Source organism: Lepidochelys kempii, chromosome 1, assembly GCF_965140285.1.
Source record: "Lepidochelys kempii isolate rLepKem1 chromosome 1, rLepKem1.hap1, whole genome shotgun sequence".
In the NCBI taxonomy this organism is placed as follows: domain Eukaryota; kingdom Metazoa; phylum Chordata; order Testudines; family Cheloniidae; genus Lepidochelys; species Lepidochelys kempii.
Window position 1 is genome coordinate 11,212,031 of NC_136380.1, and position 18,467 is coordinate 11,230,497.

Below are 18,467 nucleotides of genomic sequence, written 5' to 3' on the forward strand. Positions count from 1 at the left end.
ACCTCAGTCCCTGGAAAAGTCATGGAGCAGGTCCTCAAGGAATCAATTCTGAAGCACTTAGAGGAGAGGAAAGTGATCAGGAACAGTCAGCTTGGATTCACCAAGGGCAACTCATGCCTGACTAATCTAATTGCCTTCTATGACGAGATAACTGGCTCTGTGGATGAGGGGAAAGCAGTGGACATGTTGTTCCTTGACTTTAGCAAAGCTTTTGACACGGTCTCCCACAGTATTCTTGCCAGCAAGTTAAAGAAGTATGGGCTGGATGAATGGCCTATAAGGTGGATAGAAAGCTGGCTAGATTGTCGGGTCCAACAGGTAGTGATCAATGGCTCCATGTCTAGTTGGCAGCCGGTATCGAGTGGAGTGCCCCAAGGGTCGGTCCTGGGGCCGGTTTTGTTCAATATCTTCATAAATGATCAGGAGGATGGTGTGGACTGCACCCTCAGCAAGTTTGCAGATGACACTAAACTAGGAGGAGAGATAGATGCGCTGGAGGGTAGTGATAGGGTACAGAGGGACCTAGACAAATTAGAGGATTGGGCCAAAAGAAATCTGATGAGGTTCAACAAGGACAAATGCAGAGTCCTGCACTTAGCACGGAAGAATCCCATGCAACGCTACAGACTAGGGACCGAATGGCTAGGCAGCAGTTCTGCAGAAAAGGACCTAGGGGTTACAGTGGATGAGAAGCTGGATATGAGTCAACAGTATGCCCTTGTTGCCAAGAAGGCCAATGGCATTTTGGGATGTATACATAGGGGCATTGCCAGCAGATCGAGAGACGTGATCGTTCCCCTCTATTTGATATTGGTGAGGCCTCATCTGGAGTACTGTGTCCAGTTTTGGGCCCCACACTACAAGAAGGATGTGGAAAAATTGGAAAGAGTCCAGCGGAGGGCAACAAAAATGATTAGGGGACTGGAACACATGACTTCTGAGGAGAGGCTGAGGGAACTGGGATTGTTTAGCCTGCGGAAGAGAAGAATGAGGGGGGATTTGATAGCTGCTTTCAACTACCTGAAAGGGGGTTACAAAGAGGATGGATCTAGACTGTTCTCAGTGGTAGCTGATGACAGAACAAGGAGTAATGGTCTCAAGTTGCAGTGGGGGAGGTTTAGGTTGGATATTAGGAAAAACTTTTTCACTAGGAGGGTGGTGAAACACTGGAATGCATTACCTAGGTAGGTGGTGGAATCTCCTTCCTTAGATATTTTTAAGGTCAGGCTTGACAAAGCCCTGGCTGGGATGATTTAGTGGGGGATTGGTCCTGCTTTGAGCAGGGGGTTGGACTAGATGACCTCCTGAGGTCCCTTCCAACCCTGATAGTCTATGATTCTATGATTTAGCAGGTGGAAGTAAGGAAGAGATTCAGCATTATGTGATAAGTCAGCTCTCCATGGTCCACCAGCAAATGTTCTGCGGACCTCCAGGGATCCACAGCCCCCAGCATGGGAGCCATTGCTCTGGAGCACTGAGCAAAATTAATTTGTTAGGGACAGATGGACACATCCAATATAGCCCATTTCCTGCAGTCAGAGGGGTAGGGGTGAAGACAGTGGTGGCCCTCACTTCTTCCCATCATCTGTGTTTCTAATTTGTGTTTATTTGCTTGTATTTCAGAGGAAATTCAGCTCACTAACAAAGATCCTCGATGGGTTGGAGCCTGGTGGCTCGGCTTCCTGGTCGCAGCCACTCTCGTGGCCTTATCTGCCATCCCTTATTTCTTCTTCCCAAAAGAAATGCCTAAAGAGGTAAGAACTGGAATGGAGACAGGCAAGGTCAATTGCACAAATCATTCAGCTGATTTAAACAATTAAGTTCTCTTAGCTCCCATGGCGGGTGAGTTTACTCTAGGTTGGGATGTGAGGGGATGATGATCTCAGTGAGACTTTCCTGAAGCTGGTTGGGCAGTGCTGTGATGCTGAAGTCAGACAAGGTGTAGAATATCAATATGCTGTGAGGAATATGTTATAAATGTGCTGTTGTACACATGCCACCTCTCTCTCTCTGCTTCCCTTGTGGGCCATGTGCCTTCTAGAGATGGCCGTGTGCTGTGAAGTTTGTATCCAGATTCAAACTTCTCAAAAGTACAAAGGGCTTCTGACGGATGTTCTGATTTGAACTCTTCTCTAGTGTCTGTAGCCCTTACTAGCTCAGATCGGATAAACTAAGCAGAGTCCAGCCTGGCCAGGACTTCGGTAAGAGGCTACCAAGAAAAACCCAGAGTGCTGCTGATAGTTTAGTAGGTGGCATTCTTCCCTCTCCAGAGGTGCAAAAAACAATGGTATGGAATCCCTATTCTATTCTATTCTATTCTATTCTATTCTATTCTGCATAGGTTCTTATACCATGCTCATCCCTGTAGTATCTGAGTGCCTTCCAGTAGTGTATTAAGCAAAATGACTACACATCTGTCCCTGACCATGTGACCCATGATACTTTTCACAAATACTTCCCCAAATTCTACTGTGGATTAGTATATTTTGCTACATAACACTACGCATTTTATTTCAACTGGTGAAGTGATTTTTCATTTCCTGTTGAAGGGGAGAATCTTGCAACCTTTACTCATTTAAGTAGCTCTTTTGAAGTCCACAGGGATACTTCCATGAGCAACCATTCCTCTATCTCACAGGTGACTGCACATCAGTGGTGGGAATATTATACTTATGTTCATAATATGTAGTCTGAATGGCACGGTGGGACCCTTCTAACTAAAGGGATGTGGTCTAAATCTAAGATATTATCCTCATGGTGTTTGAAAATGCCTTTCAAGGGTACTTCTGCTGATGAGTCAGCTTCTCAGCTGTACTGTTCTTTCCCCAAGATCTCTCTTCTCAACCTTTTTCAACCAGACTGAGACTGGTATAGTAATGACAGGTTTCAGAGTAGCAGCCGTGTTAGTCTGTATCCGTAAAAAGACAAGGAGGCCTTTTGGCACCTTAGACAATAACAAATTTATTAGAGCATAAGCTTTCGTGAGCTACAGCTCACTCGCTCACGAAAGCTTATGCTCTAATAAATTTGTTAGTCTCTAAGGTGCCACAAGTCCTCCTTTTGGTATAGTAGTGTCCCTCTTGTTCCCTTTAAACCTTTGACTTTCCTTTGGGTTCAGGGACAAATCAGCAGCTGCATCAGAGGCCAGTCTCATCTATCACCATTTATAAGTGAATTGCCTGCTAGCCCAAAGGAGTGAGAGATTTCAGATTACTCCCTTTTCCTGTTCCTCCCCTTTTTAATGCTCCCAAACCAAAATACATATAATCACTTGCGTGCTGTGCAGCATAATAGCTTCATGGAACAATAGGCACCTTCCATTCTGCCCAGTGTTTCAGTAACACTGTCAGGGGCGGTATGAGCCAGTGAATGGGGAGCAATGGATTGAGAGACAGGCAACTCTGGATCTGTTCCAGTTCTGCCAAGTAGAATCGCCAGAGATGTCAATCCTGAAACTTTCTTCAGCACTAAATTCACACAGAAAATGCCCCTTCCACACACACACACTTTTTGTCACCAAAACCGAGCACACGTAAAGAACGTCACCCTTTGAGGAGGTATCTTTGTCTCTCTTGGCTCAGGGTTGTGACATTTCCTCTCTTGCCATGCAGCATTCCATCAGCAGTGCCCAGCGACATCCCTTCGTATTGCTGGCATTTCACAGCCCCCTGGCTCTGCATGCAGCATTCCATCAGCAGTGCCCAGCGACATCCCTTCGTATTGCTGGCATTTCACAGCCCCCTGGCTCTGCATGCAGCGTTCCATCAGCCTCACACTTCCGGTGTGAGGTGCCCTGACTCCTCGTGGGGCATTTAATCTCTGTTACAACGTACAAGCCTGCATTAGAAACGTCACAGTGAGGCTCCCTGTCAGTGCCACAGGGGGGATAACACCAATAGAAGTACTAAAAGTGACTGGACACTAAATTGGTAGATTAGATGGAATATGGAGCAAAGCTCTGTAGTATGGATTAAAGGAGAGAAACTTGCCCTAATGCTTTAAAGCCTGATTTCTAGCAGCGCTCCCAGCTTCAGATGAGGTCAGTGGGAGCTACTATTAATTATTATGATTATTCCCACATATGGGTGTCTGATAAGGCCTTTTCCTGACTGCCAAGATTAGCCCCGGGCAATGTCTGGGATGGTTATTTCATTTACTTTTTTACTTGAAGAAATCTGGATTTTCAACAATGACCCTGTGGTATACAACTGATGGGTGAGCTGCTGAGCCCATACGGTGCCCCACTGAAGTCTGTGGGCTCTGCACAGGTGCAGCAGTCTGCTCTCACGGTGCCAGGCTGGGGGCCTAGCTCCTTGAACCCACAATGTGCGGAGAGCCTCCTAGCACATGCTGAGCCCCCACAGCTCCTACCAGCATCAGTTAGTAGAGTTCAGAAGCACTGTGGATGCCGAAAGGAGTCAGGATATTCAGCAGATCAGAGTCTGAGTAAATCACAACTTCACCCGGATGTTGCCCCTCCCTTTACTGGGTGCCGAATGGGGAGCACTCTGGAAGAAACATGTGGCCCCTGTTCTGCACCAGCACCATTATATGCAGGAGTGTTCAGGAAGTGAAGTGAAGATAACATCTCTAATGTTTAGCTTGAGCCAGACTGGCATATGGAACAAAGCCCCTTTAAGGCTCTTTAACAGTTATGCAGCTACTTATATTACCTATTTTTGGTACTTCCAATAAACATGAACAGCTTAAAGGAAAACACTGAGGCAGAATTCTTGAGAGGCTATTCTAAAACCACATCTAAATTGAGCTTGCCAGCATGGGGGAAGGGTTGTCTTGTGGTTAAAGTACATGACCAGCAATCAGAAAAGCTGGGTTTTGTTTCCAGCGTTGTCACAGGCTTCCTATCAGACTTTGGGCAACTCAGTCAACCCTTGTGCCTCAGTTTCCCCATATACAAAATGTGGGTAACCACACTGGCCTACCTCCTGGGATTGGGATGTTGTGAGGATTCTTTCATTAATGCTTGTAAGACACTTGCAGAAAGTCTTAGAAATACACTGTATTATTTGAGGAACACCAGGGAGGCAAATTAACAGGTTGTGTTTGTGGCACTAATGTGTGAGTGGCCACAGCACAAGAAGGCAACAGGGATGGATTTGTCTCCATGTTCAGATTTTTGGCACAAAGTTTTAAAAACAGAAGCAACCAATTGCTTAAAATAATCATCCAGTCTAATATAATTGAGTCCCCTGATGTTTGGTTGTTATAATAAGGCACATACAAAAATAAAAAAAACTAAAGGGAACCAGCATTTGCTGGAGGAGGTATAATGAGTGTTTGTTGGGAGCTTGACCTGCTCATTAACTGAGGAAATTCATTCTGAACTGATTTTTTGAGGCCTGCTGGATTTTTATCTCTTATTTATTTAATATTAAAATAGTATCTGTCACCATGTTTTCACTAAGTTTCAAGGGCTACCTTCTGCACAGTAGGTGAGAGCTCAGCAGGAGCTCCAGGTTAAGCAGAGAAAATCCCTCTTTTGCATTTTGGAGGTATTTATATGTTTTTTTTTCTGATAAATCCAAAATAAAAGCAGATTGGCAAAGCCTGTGGGTGCTCTACCTACAGGTGAAATACCACACAGATAGGGACACTATTTTTCTCACCAGAGCCTGCTAGCAGACAACTTCCATCTGTTTCCTCAGTGGAAAGGAGACCTGCCTCTTTCTGAACCTAGCTGGACTCAGCTACACTTCATTAACTCAAGTGTACATAGGAAGCCTGAGGCTTCCTCTCAACTGTTGTCAGCTCAGGTAGTCCCCCCACAAAAGACAATCAGAAAACCTGGTCCCAACACCTGCTGGGATTTGACCTCAACTCCTCACATCACTGTTTGGCTCAGTGGGGTCTCTCCCTAGGGGCGTAACTCCAAGCTGAGTGGACCATGTCTGCAGGGTCCCAAGGAAGGTACCAAAGGGTTAGTATACCTACAATATCCCATTTGCGTAGTATCACAAAGTGGCATAGCATGAGCCTCTCAGTTAGCTTAAGCTAAAGGAAGTCCAGCCTGGTCGGGCCTCCCTAAGGCTTCCTGGTGGAACAGCCTGATACTCAGAAAGTGGTGCTGGGGGTTCAGTAGATGGTGATCTTCCTTCTGAGTAACTCATAGAATCATAGAACCATAGAATCGTAAAACCATGGGTTTTGAAGGAAACGCAAGTGTCATCTAATCTGACATGGGACAGATTCAGGAATAAGTGTCCCTACAGAAAGCGGGGAAGGAGATGGGATTTGCCCCTGAAGCTGTCTGAGGAGCTGAACTCACAGCCCGGCTCATCAGATACCATCACCAGCTGACATACCACCTATAGGTTTCTGGCTGGGAGGTGGCAGTGTGACCGACTGGCAATGCTGTTTGTGAAAGGAAACACATCCCTCTGAGCAAGAGGACTTTGGGGCGGGGAAAGAAATCATAGTGGATGGGGCTATAACCAAGAACCATTGATGGGAAGAACCAAGATGGACCCAACTGTGGTTTCTGTACAGGTCAATCTACAATCTATGTTATATATACTCTGCAGAATGTTATTGAAAAATGCCTAGGGCAACAAAAGGAAGTTAACATTACATTTATAGACTTTGCAGTTGCTTTTGCCTCAGAGCATTGATCAGCACCGTGGATACTGCTATGCCAGTATGGGGTGCCTGAGGCCTTCATTAATGTGCCTAGTGGAGGAACTGTACCATGGTACATTTAGTTGTATGAGGATCAACGGTTGTATTACAGACTGGTTTTTGGTAGAATCAGGATTGTGCTAGGAATACATTATTTAACATTCTAATAGACTACCTGATGACAAAGCTGATTGAGACCAAAGTAAGAAGTGTGAAATTTAAAGTTACGTCTTTAGAAGAACTCGAGTATGCGGATGATATTGTCTTACTTGGAGAGACTACTGACCAACTACAACGAATGCTAGAAGAGCTGTGAAAAACTGCAGAATCTATTGGACTTAAGATCAATGGTGATAAAACTGAAGCTATGCATGCCTCCTATGAAATTGAAATGAACAACCTGCCAATGCTGCATGTAGATGACAATGACACTGAATGAGTGAATGGCTTTATTATATATTGGGAGTCAGCTGACAACAGGAGGTTCTATAACCAAAGAAGTCACACAACAGATTGGTCTTGTGTCAATGGCATTTCACTGTCTTCAAAGGCCTCTGGGCAGCAGGATGTCTGTGTGAGAACTAAGATACAAGTGTTCAACTTAGTAATGATGACAGTCCTGTAATATGGAGAAGAAAAATGGCCACTAAAAACAGCAGAGAAGAGGAAACAAAACAGTTTTCAGCTTCAGAAGTTGTGGTGTATTCTTAACATCTATTGGTTTGATTTTGTCACAAATAGGGAGATACTTAGACGAGCCCAGTAGCTTGCAGTCTTGCAGTGGTTGGGAACAAGATGAGTGCAATAGCGGGGTCATGTCCAACCTGCAGAAGAAGGTATGCTTCTACAGGTTTATAGAGCTGAAGTTGAAGGAAGTTGAGCAAAAGTCAAAACACATAAGGTTGGAAGATGCAGTACTGAGGGATTTAAGAAGCTTAAATCCTCATATTGACTCTTGTTGAAGGAAGATTTGCAATGGACTGTTCAAGAAGGAAGTCCATTCAACACACCACCACGGTTATCTCATAGCCATGAGAATCTGCTGCTGCTGCTACTGGTTTGCAGGGTTAGCCTGCACAGATCCAGCTGCAGGATCAGGCCCTAAGTATGGCTTTAGGAACCTAACTTTAGGCACCCAAGTTTTAGACGGATAGACTTTAAGATCAGAAGGGACCATTGTCATCATCTAGTTTGACCTCCTGCACACTACAGGCCTCAGAACCTCACCCACCCACTCCTGTAACAGACCCCTAACCTCGGTTGAGTTACTAACATCCTCAAATCATGATTTAAAGACTTCAACTTACAGAGAATTAACCATTTACACTTTTTTTAAACCTGCAAGTGACCTGTGACCCATGCTGCAGAGGGTGGCAAAAAAAAAATAAAAAAATCCCAGGAGTCTCTGCCAGTCTGACGTGGGGGAAAAGTCCTTCCCAACCCCAAATATGGTGATCAGTTAGACCATGAGCATGTGGGCTAAACTGGGAAATCAGGTAGATACCTGGGAAAGAATTCTCTTTAGTAACTCAGAGCCTTCCTCATTCGGTTTTGAAAAGTTTGGTCTTGGCTATGAAAATCTCTCCTTTCATGGACTGCCTCCCTGTAATGCTTTTAATCATTGTCATTGCCCTTCTCTGGCCCTTGTCTTTTACCGCAGTGAATACATTAACATGACAGTACATTACTGTACACACAGAGAAATATTAGACATCCGTTGTACTTCCAGCCTTGGGAGGAATTTGTCAAAGGGATGATGAGAGATACTGTTAGTTTGCTTGGGGGTTGAATTCTGCCCTGGGTTTAGGTACGCAGCTCCCCTTGACTTCAGCCCCACTCCCAGCCTCACCGGCATCCATAGGTGCAATACAGCCCCTGGTGAATAAGCCCCATTTCCTGTTGGTCACCTCTAAAACTAATTTTCCTGGATTTCTATATTAATAGAAGCCTGGCACATACTTTACTGTACATAGATAATGGCCCAATTTGTTATTTATGAGGTGCTATTCATTACAGTTTGACAAATGAAAGTGGGGAAGGAAAATCCGGTTATTATCCCTTTGCTGAAAACCTCTGATTAACCCCTCTGAGCACATGGTGGCCTGCAGCTATGGCATCTGAGCCTGTGATCTTCTGAGCAATTCTCACCTAAGCAGGAAGGGTGTTAGTGATTTGGTATTTGGCACTCTTCCTGCTAAGCCAGGAATGAACCAGGGCTCCCGCAAGCACAGTGTTATGGTTGTTGAGGAGTTGTGAGGTGTAAAACCAAGGTGTCCTGAGCCTTTGTGGTCATTTAGTACCTCCTGATATTTTTCACTTGGGTAGGGGCTTTTTCTTGGTATCCTGGTCAAGTTCAAACAGAGAGAATTGCATTTTGCCTTCCTAAATTCCTCTTGCAGTTTTGAATATAGTATTCTTCACTTCTTGCCCATAAGTACTGTATATATTGCTGTTAAACAGCTGCCACATCCCATCCCGTAAGTGGCTGCCTCACCATGGTGGGTAAAAAGATTCTTATTTAACTTGTAAACTGTTTGAGAGCCTTCTCGAGTGCAACATAGGGCATTCTCTTTATCCCTCTGTGGATGGAATGCTGGGCCATAAATCAGCATGACTGTGTTTTCGTTTCTTTAAATAACACAGCTGTGATGCAGCTGTGAAGGAGCAAGCGAGCTCAGTAGAACAGCTGTCAGCGTGTCCGAAACTGACAGTCTCTTTGTCTTTTCTCAGGTGGTGAAAGGGAGCAAGAGTGAAGTTAAGAGAAGCAAAGACCTACTGAACCAGCTTAAATCCAAATCAGAAATCATGCAAAGCCTATCCTTAACCCAGTTCATAAAAAGTAAGTTGGTGTTTTCCCCTCCTTGGAAAGTCTCTGAAGTAACTCCTCTGCTCACCCAAGCATATATCGCCCTCCTGGCAATGAGGAGCTTGCTGCTTATATGCACCACCAGTGATAAAAATCTGAGAATAACCCTGGGAACAGTCGGCCTCTCCCAGTGCAATAAGTAAAATGGGCTCTGCTTGGAAATAGAATTTCTAGTGGTAAAAATTCTGCTGTATAAAATGTCTGTGCCAGATTATCTTCATCTATCACAGCTAGCTTGTCTAGAAGTCAGACTTTCTAATGTACTATGGTGCTCTTATAAGTACAGCTAAGGTCTGTGCTGGGGTAGGTCAGTGGGTTTCATTCTTGGAGTGTATTCCAAGGGAAGGTTTGGAGGAAATAATCCCAACTGTGGCTCTCTCTTATGAAAAGTGACTTTCTGATATTGGCATCATGTCTGCTTCTTCTGGGCTTCCTAACTCTGATCACTATAATCTTCTGGAAACCCTGATTTTTATTACCCCCAGTACGGAGCTGACCCAGCCATGGGAGAGCGAGCTGGAGTCTCTTTGGCTAGTTACACCATTCACTTGCTAGTTCTATTCTAAATTAAACAAGCAAACTGGTTTTTTTTTATCACCCGTTGCCCTTGTTCCTTTATCATTTAGAAATATCTTGTTGCAGCTGGTACACTAAGAAAATTTGCTATGGAACCATTGCCAGGGAATGAATTCACAGCGCACAGGCTCACTTTTCTGTTTGGCTGCAAACAGACTTTAAATGTAAAAATAATTTCCTCTGCTTGCTAAAGGTGGGAACAGATTTACCTTTTCTTCACCTGGAGTTGTGAGAGCAGCAGACACAGGACATGGGAGTCAGGGTTATTTACTATCATTGCTGCAGCCGTGACCACTGGCATCAATCAAGCTCAGGGCCCCAGGGTGCTGGATCCCGTACAAATACATAGGAAGCCACATTCCCTGCCTCAAAAGAATTTACAATCTAAAGACCCAATCCTGCAAATTTTTATGCACATGACTAAGTGAAGATTGTGGAACTATTCAGCATTAATTTATCAGCATTGTTATTTATTTTTAATAGTATCCAAAATCCTCACTCAGGATTGGGGCCCCATTGTGCAAGGGGGCACTGAACAAATATACTGACATTGTCTCTGCCCCAAAGATCTTACAATCAAAAGTTACACACACTGTGTTACCGTTTGCATTGCGGTAGCACCAACGGGCTCCAATCAGAGATCTGGGGCCCACCATGCTGGGCACTGTATATATACTTAACAACAAGATGGTCTCTGCACCAAAGAGTTTACCATCTAAGTATAATGAGAGCTAAAAGGTGGGGATCACAAACAGCCAGGGGAAGTGCAAGGTAACAATGAGGTGAGACTTTGCAGAATTAGGCCCTAATATACGACCAGCTATAATCCATGAATGTAATGAACAACAGGAGGGAAGGGAAAGGAGGATGAGGGAAATTGTAATAAGACTGCCTACATGCACAACTAGACAGTAGACAATTTTCAGTTCTTTTTCAAAGATACTTGCCTTTTCTGCAATGTTTTTCATCCCCTGGGTATTTCTACTGAAATTTCACATCTTCCAGTTTCTGATTGTTTCCAGTTCTCTGTTAACCCTCCACATTCTCTATGGCATGAGCTGAGACTCTTAAGATATACTTAGTATATCTTATATTATATACTTAGTCCTGCCATGAGTGCAGGGGACTGGACTAGATGACCGCTCAAGGTCCCTACGATTCTATATTCTAAGATTCTATATTCTAAGATCTTCCAGGTAGAGACCTGACTGTAAAGTGGCTAGTGCTACATAACTAAGAAGTAATAACACTTACTAAAGACTGCACTGAAAGTGGCATTACAGAGCTGTGATGCTGACAATCAGTACTGGATTGCATTATTGGTACAGTACTCTAGAGACACAAATAGACTGCTCATTGTTAGCATTTAACACTGATTTCTAAAAGCAACAATCGCAGCAGCATTCAGTTGCAAAACTTCTGCCCCAGTATGTTAAACTATCTGATATTCCTAGATCATGGCTAAATAAGAGCCTTATGTCCTTTTGTCTGGGTTCAGTGGATATCTGCATTGTTTGCCTGCTGCTCTTCAGACAGTATTGTTCTTTTGTTCCAGTACAGAATAACTAGCAGCAATGGATATCTCTCTGGGCTCGATGTCCAATAGGATACTATGTAGGCAGACTATAAGTAGGCAGACCTGGGTGTTAAGGGGTGTGTGTGTACAGTAGAAAGAGAGATAAAATGTTGATATCCAGTACCACTTTACATTGGTCAGACACATTATATGAGTGACCAATTAACTTCAACGGAACCAGAATTTGGATTAAATCTGGAGTAACTCCAGCGAAGTCATGGCTCATCCCCAGTTTAACTGAGATTAGAATTTTGCCCCCAGTTTCTATGATTTGTCTTATTTATTTTGTTCATTCTTTCTGATGCTAAACTTTATTGTTTTGTTTGCTTTAATAGTCTTGTGTGCACAGCAGCTTCTAAAAACACAATAGCTGCAGAGTCTCCAGTCTGAATAATCAATACATTTTTATACTTCCTGTTGCTGAAACAGAGGCAGAGTGAAATTTATTTGATGGAGAAATAAAGGGGGGAAAATCCAATTTTTACTCCACATTGCCGTTTTGACATTTTAATGCAGTAATGTAGAAGTTTGGCATGGTAATCAGTATCAAGGAAACAGTTGTCATGGCACAAGGTACCGACATTTCACTAAAATCTATGTCAATAATGAAGCTCTGGACACTGTGGATCATTTCTGCTCTCTCGGCTTAATTCTTACCAGCTCACTTAACCTTGATAGGGAACTTGAGGCTAGAATCGGCAAAGCTTCTGTTACCTTTGGCAAACTTACCTGATGTGTTTGGAACAACAAGTTGCTAACCCTGAATGCAAAGGTGTCTATTTATCAGACTTGTGTCCTTAGTACCCTCCTTTACAGTTGTGAAACCTGGGTTATGTACCCCAAGCAGGAGCAGAGATTGAGTAGTTTCCACCTCCACTGTCTTAGAAAAATCTTTGGAGTTACTTGGGACCAACAGATCACCAATACGAGATCCTTGAGAGAACCAACCTACAGACTATGCAGACTACGCTGGATGTTCGCAGACTTTGCCGGCTGGGACACATGGAGTGTATGCCTTAAGATCGTCTTCTGAAGGCTGCGCTCTATGGCCAATTTAAGAACTGCCCACAATGCAGTGGAAGGCCGAAGCTCTCGTACAGCGACAAAGTCAAGCAAGGCCTCAAGAAATTCAGCTTTCCCACTGACAACTGGGAAAATCCTGCCCACAATTGCTCAGTTTGGAGAACCCGGTTTCAGACTGGTGCAGTCACTGCAGAGAGACTGCAGAGAGCCCAGAGGTGAACCAGGAAGCAGAGTGTGCTTCAGCTTCCATTTGGCAAGTGGACCTGTAGCCACTGTAGGAAGGTTTCAGAGTAGCAGCCGTGTTAGTCTGTATTCGCAAAAAGAAAAGGAGGACTTGTGGCACCTTAGAGACTAACACATTTATTTGATTATAAGCTTTCGTGAGTATAGCTCACGAAAGCTTATGATCAAATAAATTTGTTAGTCTCTAAGGTACCACAAGTCCTCCTTTTCTTTTTGTAGGAAGGTTGCCACTCATGCATCAGGCTCTTTTCCCATACCATTGCTATGCACCACTGATGGATCAGTTTTGTCACATCTCCTTTCATCTGTCAAGATGTTGGACAGCCATATATAGAAGGATCAGTAGTTTCTTAAAAGAAAGTTGCCCTATTTTGCTCATCTTAACTGTCTAAAAGTTCATAGGGTGAGGAGTGCTTACTGCCCTGTCGAAACTCTGAAGTGTAGCTCTTTAGTGTGTAAGCAGTGTCAGGAGGAGCTCCACCCTGACATCTGGTGGTGAGGTGTGGCAAGTTGTGGAAAAGAACTTCAGGGGCCGATCTCATTTGCATAGGCACACCCACCACGCCTAGCATGAGACCATAGCTGCCCAAATGGTCACTTTGGCTGCTGTGGGATCCCCAGTGTCTCTGTTATTGGGGCAGGAAGAATAAATTGTTATTACCCTGAATATGGGAACTGTGCTTGGAACTGTACGTGGCCTTTTGTTATGATGGAGGGATTCACCATCAACTAAGTAGCACTCGCTAGGCAAGGGTCATGGGTTCCAAAACTGTGTGAATGGAGAGAGGCTGGGGACAAGTAGTAATACTTGGTAGCATGGGCCCCTTGGTGAGGGCCTTACATGCTAATTGCACTTCCTCCTCTCTCCACTGTGGAATATCAGAGCTAATTTTGATTTCATTAGAAGTCTGGTTATAGGCTGCTGAGCTCACTTTGGGCTGACAGTGCACCAGCACTGGGGCTCCCCTACTACAAGCTGAATTCACCTAAGAGCTGAAATCACTGAGTGTTGTGTTAAGTAGTGGGGGAGCCTGAAGATATATTGTGGAGCAGTTTGCGGGACGGCTGGTGAAGCAGTTTGACGTGGAGCAGTCTGTGGATGGCAGGAGCTGCTTGTGGGCCGTGGAGCTGAGCGAAGGAGTTCGTGGGGCGGCTGGCGGAGCGGAGCGAAGGAGTTCATGGGGCGGCTGGCGGAGCGGAGTGCAGCTGAGCGAAGGAGTTCGTGGGGCGGCTGGCGGAGCGGAGTGCAGCTGAGCGAAGGAGTTTGTGGGGCGGCTGGCGGAGCGGAGCGCCACTATGGAGCTATGGGGCAGTCAGCTTCAGATCATGTAAGGTGCCTCTTACCCCCGTCCCATTTCCACCCAGGTTGGGAGGTAAAAGCTTCGCAGATAAACTTTCGAACTCTGGGGCTGCCCTGACCAGGGACAGAGACTTTTGGGGCATTGGACTTTTGGGACTTTGGGTGATTTGGGGTTGCTGGACTCAAGAACCAAAGGGAAAAGGGCATGCCCTAATTTGCCTGGGGTGGGTTTTTTTTGCTCATGGGTTGTGTTATGAATCCTGTTGGTGGTGTTTCCCCAAGATAATGCCACATTGTTTCTCTCTGTTATTAAAAGGCTTTTGCTACACTCAGACTAGGTGCTTGCAAGAGGGGAAGTATTGCTTCTTGGAGGCGCCCAGCGGGGGTGGTATATATTTGTCCCAGGTCACTGGGTGGGGGCTCGAGCCGGTTTGCATTGTGTTATTGGAATGGATCCCCTAGATATTGAACCCGGCCCTTGTTGCTGCCAACTCTGACGGGCAGAAGGGTTACAAGTGTTTTTAATTACAACCCGCATTCCTGAGCATTAATGCTGCAGGTGGCCATCTTGCAGAAGTGGGGCATCATGCTTGACACCGGGAGTGTGACATCCTTGTGGAAGAGAAGACATTAAATCAGTTCCCCATGGTTTAACTATCATTAAAAAATGAGACTCTTTAAATAAAGTGTTTGCTCATTCAATATTGAATACCACATTATGCCTTCTCTCTTTAAAACCAATATGAATGGGGGGCGTGGGGTGTGGACAAATAATCTGAATACAGGGCTAGGAACCTGGAACTTGGAGAATCATAGGAATTAGAGATGGAAAAGACCTATTATCCCTTCTAGTCCATCTTCCTGGAGCCGCTACAAGATTGTTCCCTGTATTGAATTAGCTAGTGCATTGTTGTTGTTTTCACACAGCACAAAAAGGCCCCAATGCCTGACTAGCATTTACACAGGAAGGTCACCAATCTAAGTGTTGGTGCTGCTCAGTGTGGGTAGGGGTAGCAACATCAGTACCTGAATGGGGATTTAACCCAAGAAGATTTTCCTGATAGTCATCCCAAATTTCCCCTTTTTAATTTAATCATATCACTTGTAGTTAGATCCCCAGGTTCCCACACTAAATAATTCCTTTCCCTCCTTAGTGTTAACACTCTGTAAATATAAATATTAATAAATCTACACTATAAACATTTGAAGATCCAATGTTCTAGGTGTAAGTGCTATGTATTATTTATGGGCCAGATCTCAAGGCCGTCCTGACCCAGTGTTTACTGAGCCTTTACTCAGGCAAACACGCATTGGCTTCAGTGAGTTCGCTCTGGATTTGGTTCATTATTAATATTAAAGCACTTTCAAAATAGGCTTACAGGCTTTTGCACTGGGCTTCCACAGTGACAGGGCTGAGAGATGGCCATTTACCGGACTGAGCTCGCAGATGCCAATTATAATTAGAAATGTTTCTTTTGGAACGGAAGATATATTTCACAGTGTATTCCCAGTGGAAAGTGTTCTGCTGTCTGTTAGCTTTCACACTGCTGGCCTGAAGAGAACGGGAAGAGCTTTCTTTTAAAACTGATGGCTTAAAAAAACCCTACTTGGAGCTGAGCCAAGCTTTGGGACAATTCCATGTTGCCTACAAGTTTATGTTGCAATTCAGCAAAGAATTTGAGTATATGTTTAAGGCCATTTGCTAATCAGCAAAACAATTAAGTGCTTAAATTGCTTCTTCCATGCTTTGCTGAGTTGGGCCTTAAATTGCTCAGTTCAGCTGGAGCAGAAGGAAATACCCAGATGAGCTGTTCCATTGATTTAAAAGCTACAAAATGAAAATGACCATTAAAGAACAAATTGTGCTATCACCTACACCCATTCAGCCCTGTTGACTTCGGTGAGGTTACGTGGGTGTATGTGAGAGCAGAATTTGGCCCTACATGTCTGATCTTGTACCACTGAAGTCAATGGGATTTTTTTCATTGACTTCAGTGAGACCAGAATTGGGCTCTTACTCCCCCAGTCTGGACTCCTTCTCCAGAACCCAATCCTGCACAGTGCTGAGCTATCTCAACTCCTCTGGAAGTCACTGGGAGTTGTAGGTGCTGTGACTCTTCCAGCTCAGGCCCAATGGGAGAAGATAACCATTTACAAATATCTGAGGAGTGAATTTCAAGGGTGGGAAGAACTGTGTCTAAAACAGTTACATGAATCATAACTAACAATAAGAGGATGAAATGGTGTATGGGGAAAAATTCAGGCAAGGCACTGGGGATGTTTTCAAACAATGAGGTCAGTTATCCAAGGGAAGTTAGCAAAGCTCCAGCACCATAATTACTCCAGATTAGAAAAACCAGAATACTACAGGGAGCAGCCTTGGCTGCTGCGCAGATGGTCTGGATGGCATTGGGCTACATCCTTTCACCTTCGTACTCCCATTACAGTGACTGGAATTACATGTATGACTCAGATTTAGCTTCCAATAGGTCATTTCCATCTCCACTGTCTATGGTTCTACTGAGGGATGTTCAGCATCTGTCCCTGGGACAGTTCGGTGGGCAGTATTGTGCCCAGGAGATGAAGGGTAGTATGGGGTACAGAGATGAGCAGATATGGGAGGTATTAGCTGCCACATAGAAAATGACAGAGCGGCCAGCCGGAGAGTCCCAGCCAGGAGGAAGCAGTTCTCTGACAGGAGAGGCTCATTAAACTCCTGTGGGGCAGCACTAGCTATATCTGTGCCTGGCACTGTGCACTTAGTGCATGCACCAGGCAGACAGTGCTGAGACAGGGGGAAGGGAGCTGAGAACAGACACACTCAGTGCATAGCAAAGGCACCTGGGCACTGAGACCAAAGGAGGGGAGGTGAGACCATCCATTATGATGAATAAAGCATTTCACACCTCTCAGACATATAATTCAGGCTTCATTCCTCACCAGGGGGAGTTCTCATTCAGTTGGGACCACCCCACTGAGATGAATGGGTCACTTCATATCCACCTCGCCTGCTGCCAATGGGTGTGCAGAATCCTTGTCCCATGCACTAGGCTCAGTTGTTAGGTAGGGGCTCTGGAGCTCAACTCTCATCTCTTTCTTTGCCTACAGCTGGTACATGCACTCCTCACAGCTCTATCATCCTTCCAAAGGCCCCTCCAAATCTACCAGGGTTTTAGAGTGGCCAGGAGAAGGTAGGAGCTGGTAGCTGAGCGAAGAGGTGTGCCCAGAAAGTACCTTTGTAGCCACCCATGAGTGCTCCTTAATGATGCCCACCTCACCACTTTCTCGATAGGGCAGAGATAAGCCCACAAGCCCCTAACGTGTGCCCTTCCAGAATGTAGAGTTCCCTCACACTGAAACCTCTGAAAACCAGGAAATAGGGGGAAAGTACACAACACCCCCACCCCACAACCTTAACTCTGACCTCTTTGAGTGACGCCCCAGCCTGCCCCTGACAAATACTGCAGCACTCTAACCTCCCATATAATACTGAACAAGGCAGGGACAGCGTACATGAGTGCGATAGGAAAAACTATTACACCTTGTCTTCATTAAGGCGAACATTTCATTTCGTCAGGCTTAGGATATGTCTACGCTGCAATAAAAAAACCCATGGCTGGCCTGCGCCAGCTGACTCAGACTCACGGAGTTTGGGCTAAGGGGCTGTTTAACTGCAGTGTAGATGTTCGGGCTTGGGCTGAAGCCCAGATTCTAGGACCCTGAGAGGTGGGAGGGTCCCAGAGCTCAGGCTGAACATCTACACTGCAATTAAACAGGCCTGTAGCCTGACCCCCCAAGAGCGCTAGTCAGCCATCACGTGTCTAACTGCGGTGTAGACATACCCATAGTGACCAGGAGTTAGCTACCCCTGGCCTACAATTGACCACTGTGCCTTCTCTGCATCCCAGAGTTGTGAGATGTTACTAGTACAAATCCTCACGGCAAGGATAAACCACTGTGGTCCTCTGCTTGGATGACTTACATAACTCAGTGCAGAAATGAGGGATCCCTGATCCCTAGAGGGCAGATGCACCTCACCACATCTGACAGGGTCAGCGCTGGCAATCGGTTGCGATTTAGTCCCAGTACCATTTAACACCTAACTCCTAACACCGCGAAGGGCAGCTTTAGTGCTTGCAGAGTCATCCCTTTTTTAAGGCCAGGAGGGACCACTGTGGTCATCTAGTCTGATTTCCTGTATAACACAGGCCGCAAAACTTCCCTGAATTAACTCCTATCTGAACTAG

At 45.1% G+C, this 18,467-nt stretch overlaps 1 protein-coding gene across 3 annotated transcripts in view; it reads left to right on the forward strand.

Moving 5' to 3' along the window:
• The window catches only part of SLCO2B1 (solute carrier organic anion transporter family member 2B1), a 109,990-nt gene that overhangs the window by 55,530 nt on the left and 35,993 nt on the right, over window positions 1-18,467 (forward strand). For all 3 annotated transcript variants that reach the window (XM_073333933.2, XM_073333923.2, XM_073333943.2), the window contains 2 exons: window positions 1,624-1,754; window positions 9,367-9,475. In XM_073333933.2, coding sequence (XP_073190034.2) covers window positions 1,624-1,754; window positions 9,367-9,475 — 240 coding nt within the window. The remainder of the gene's footprint in view (window positions 1-1,623; window positions 1,755-9,366; window positions 9,476-18,467) is intronic.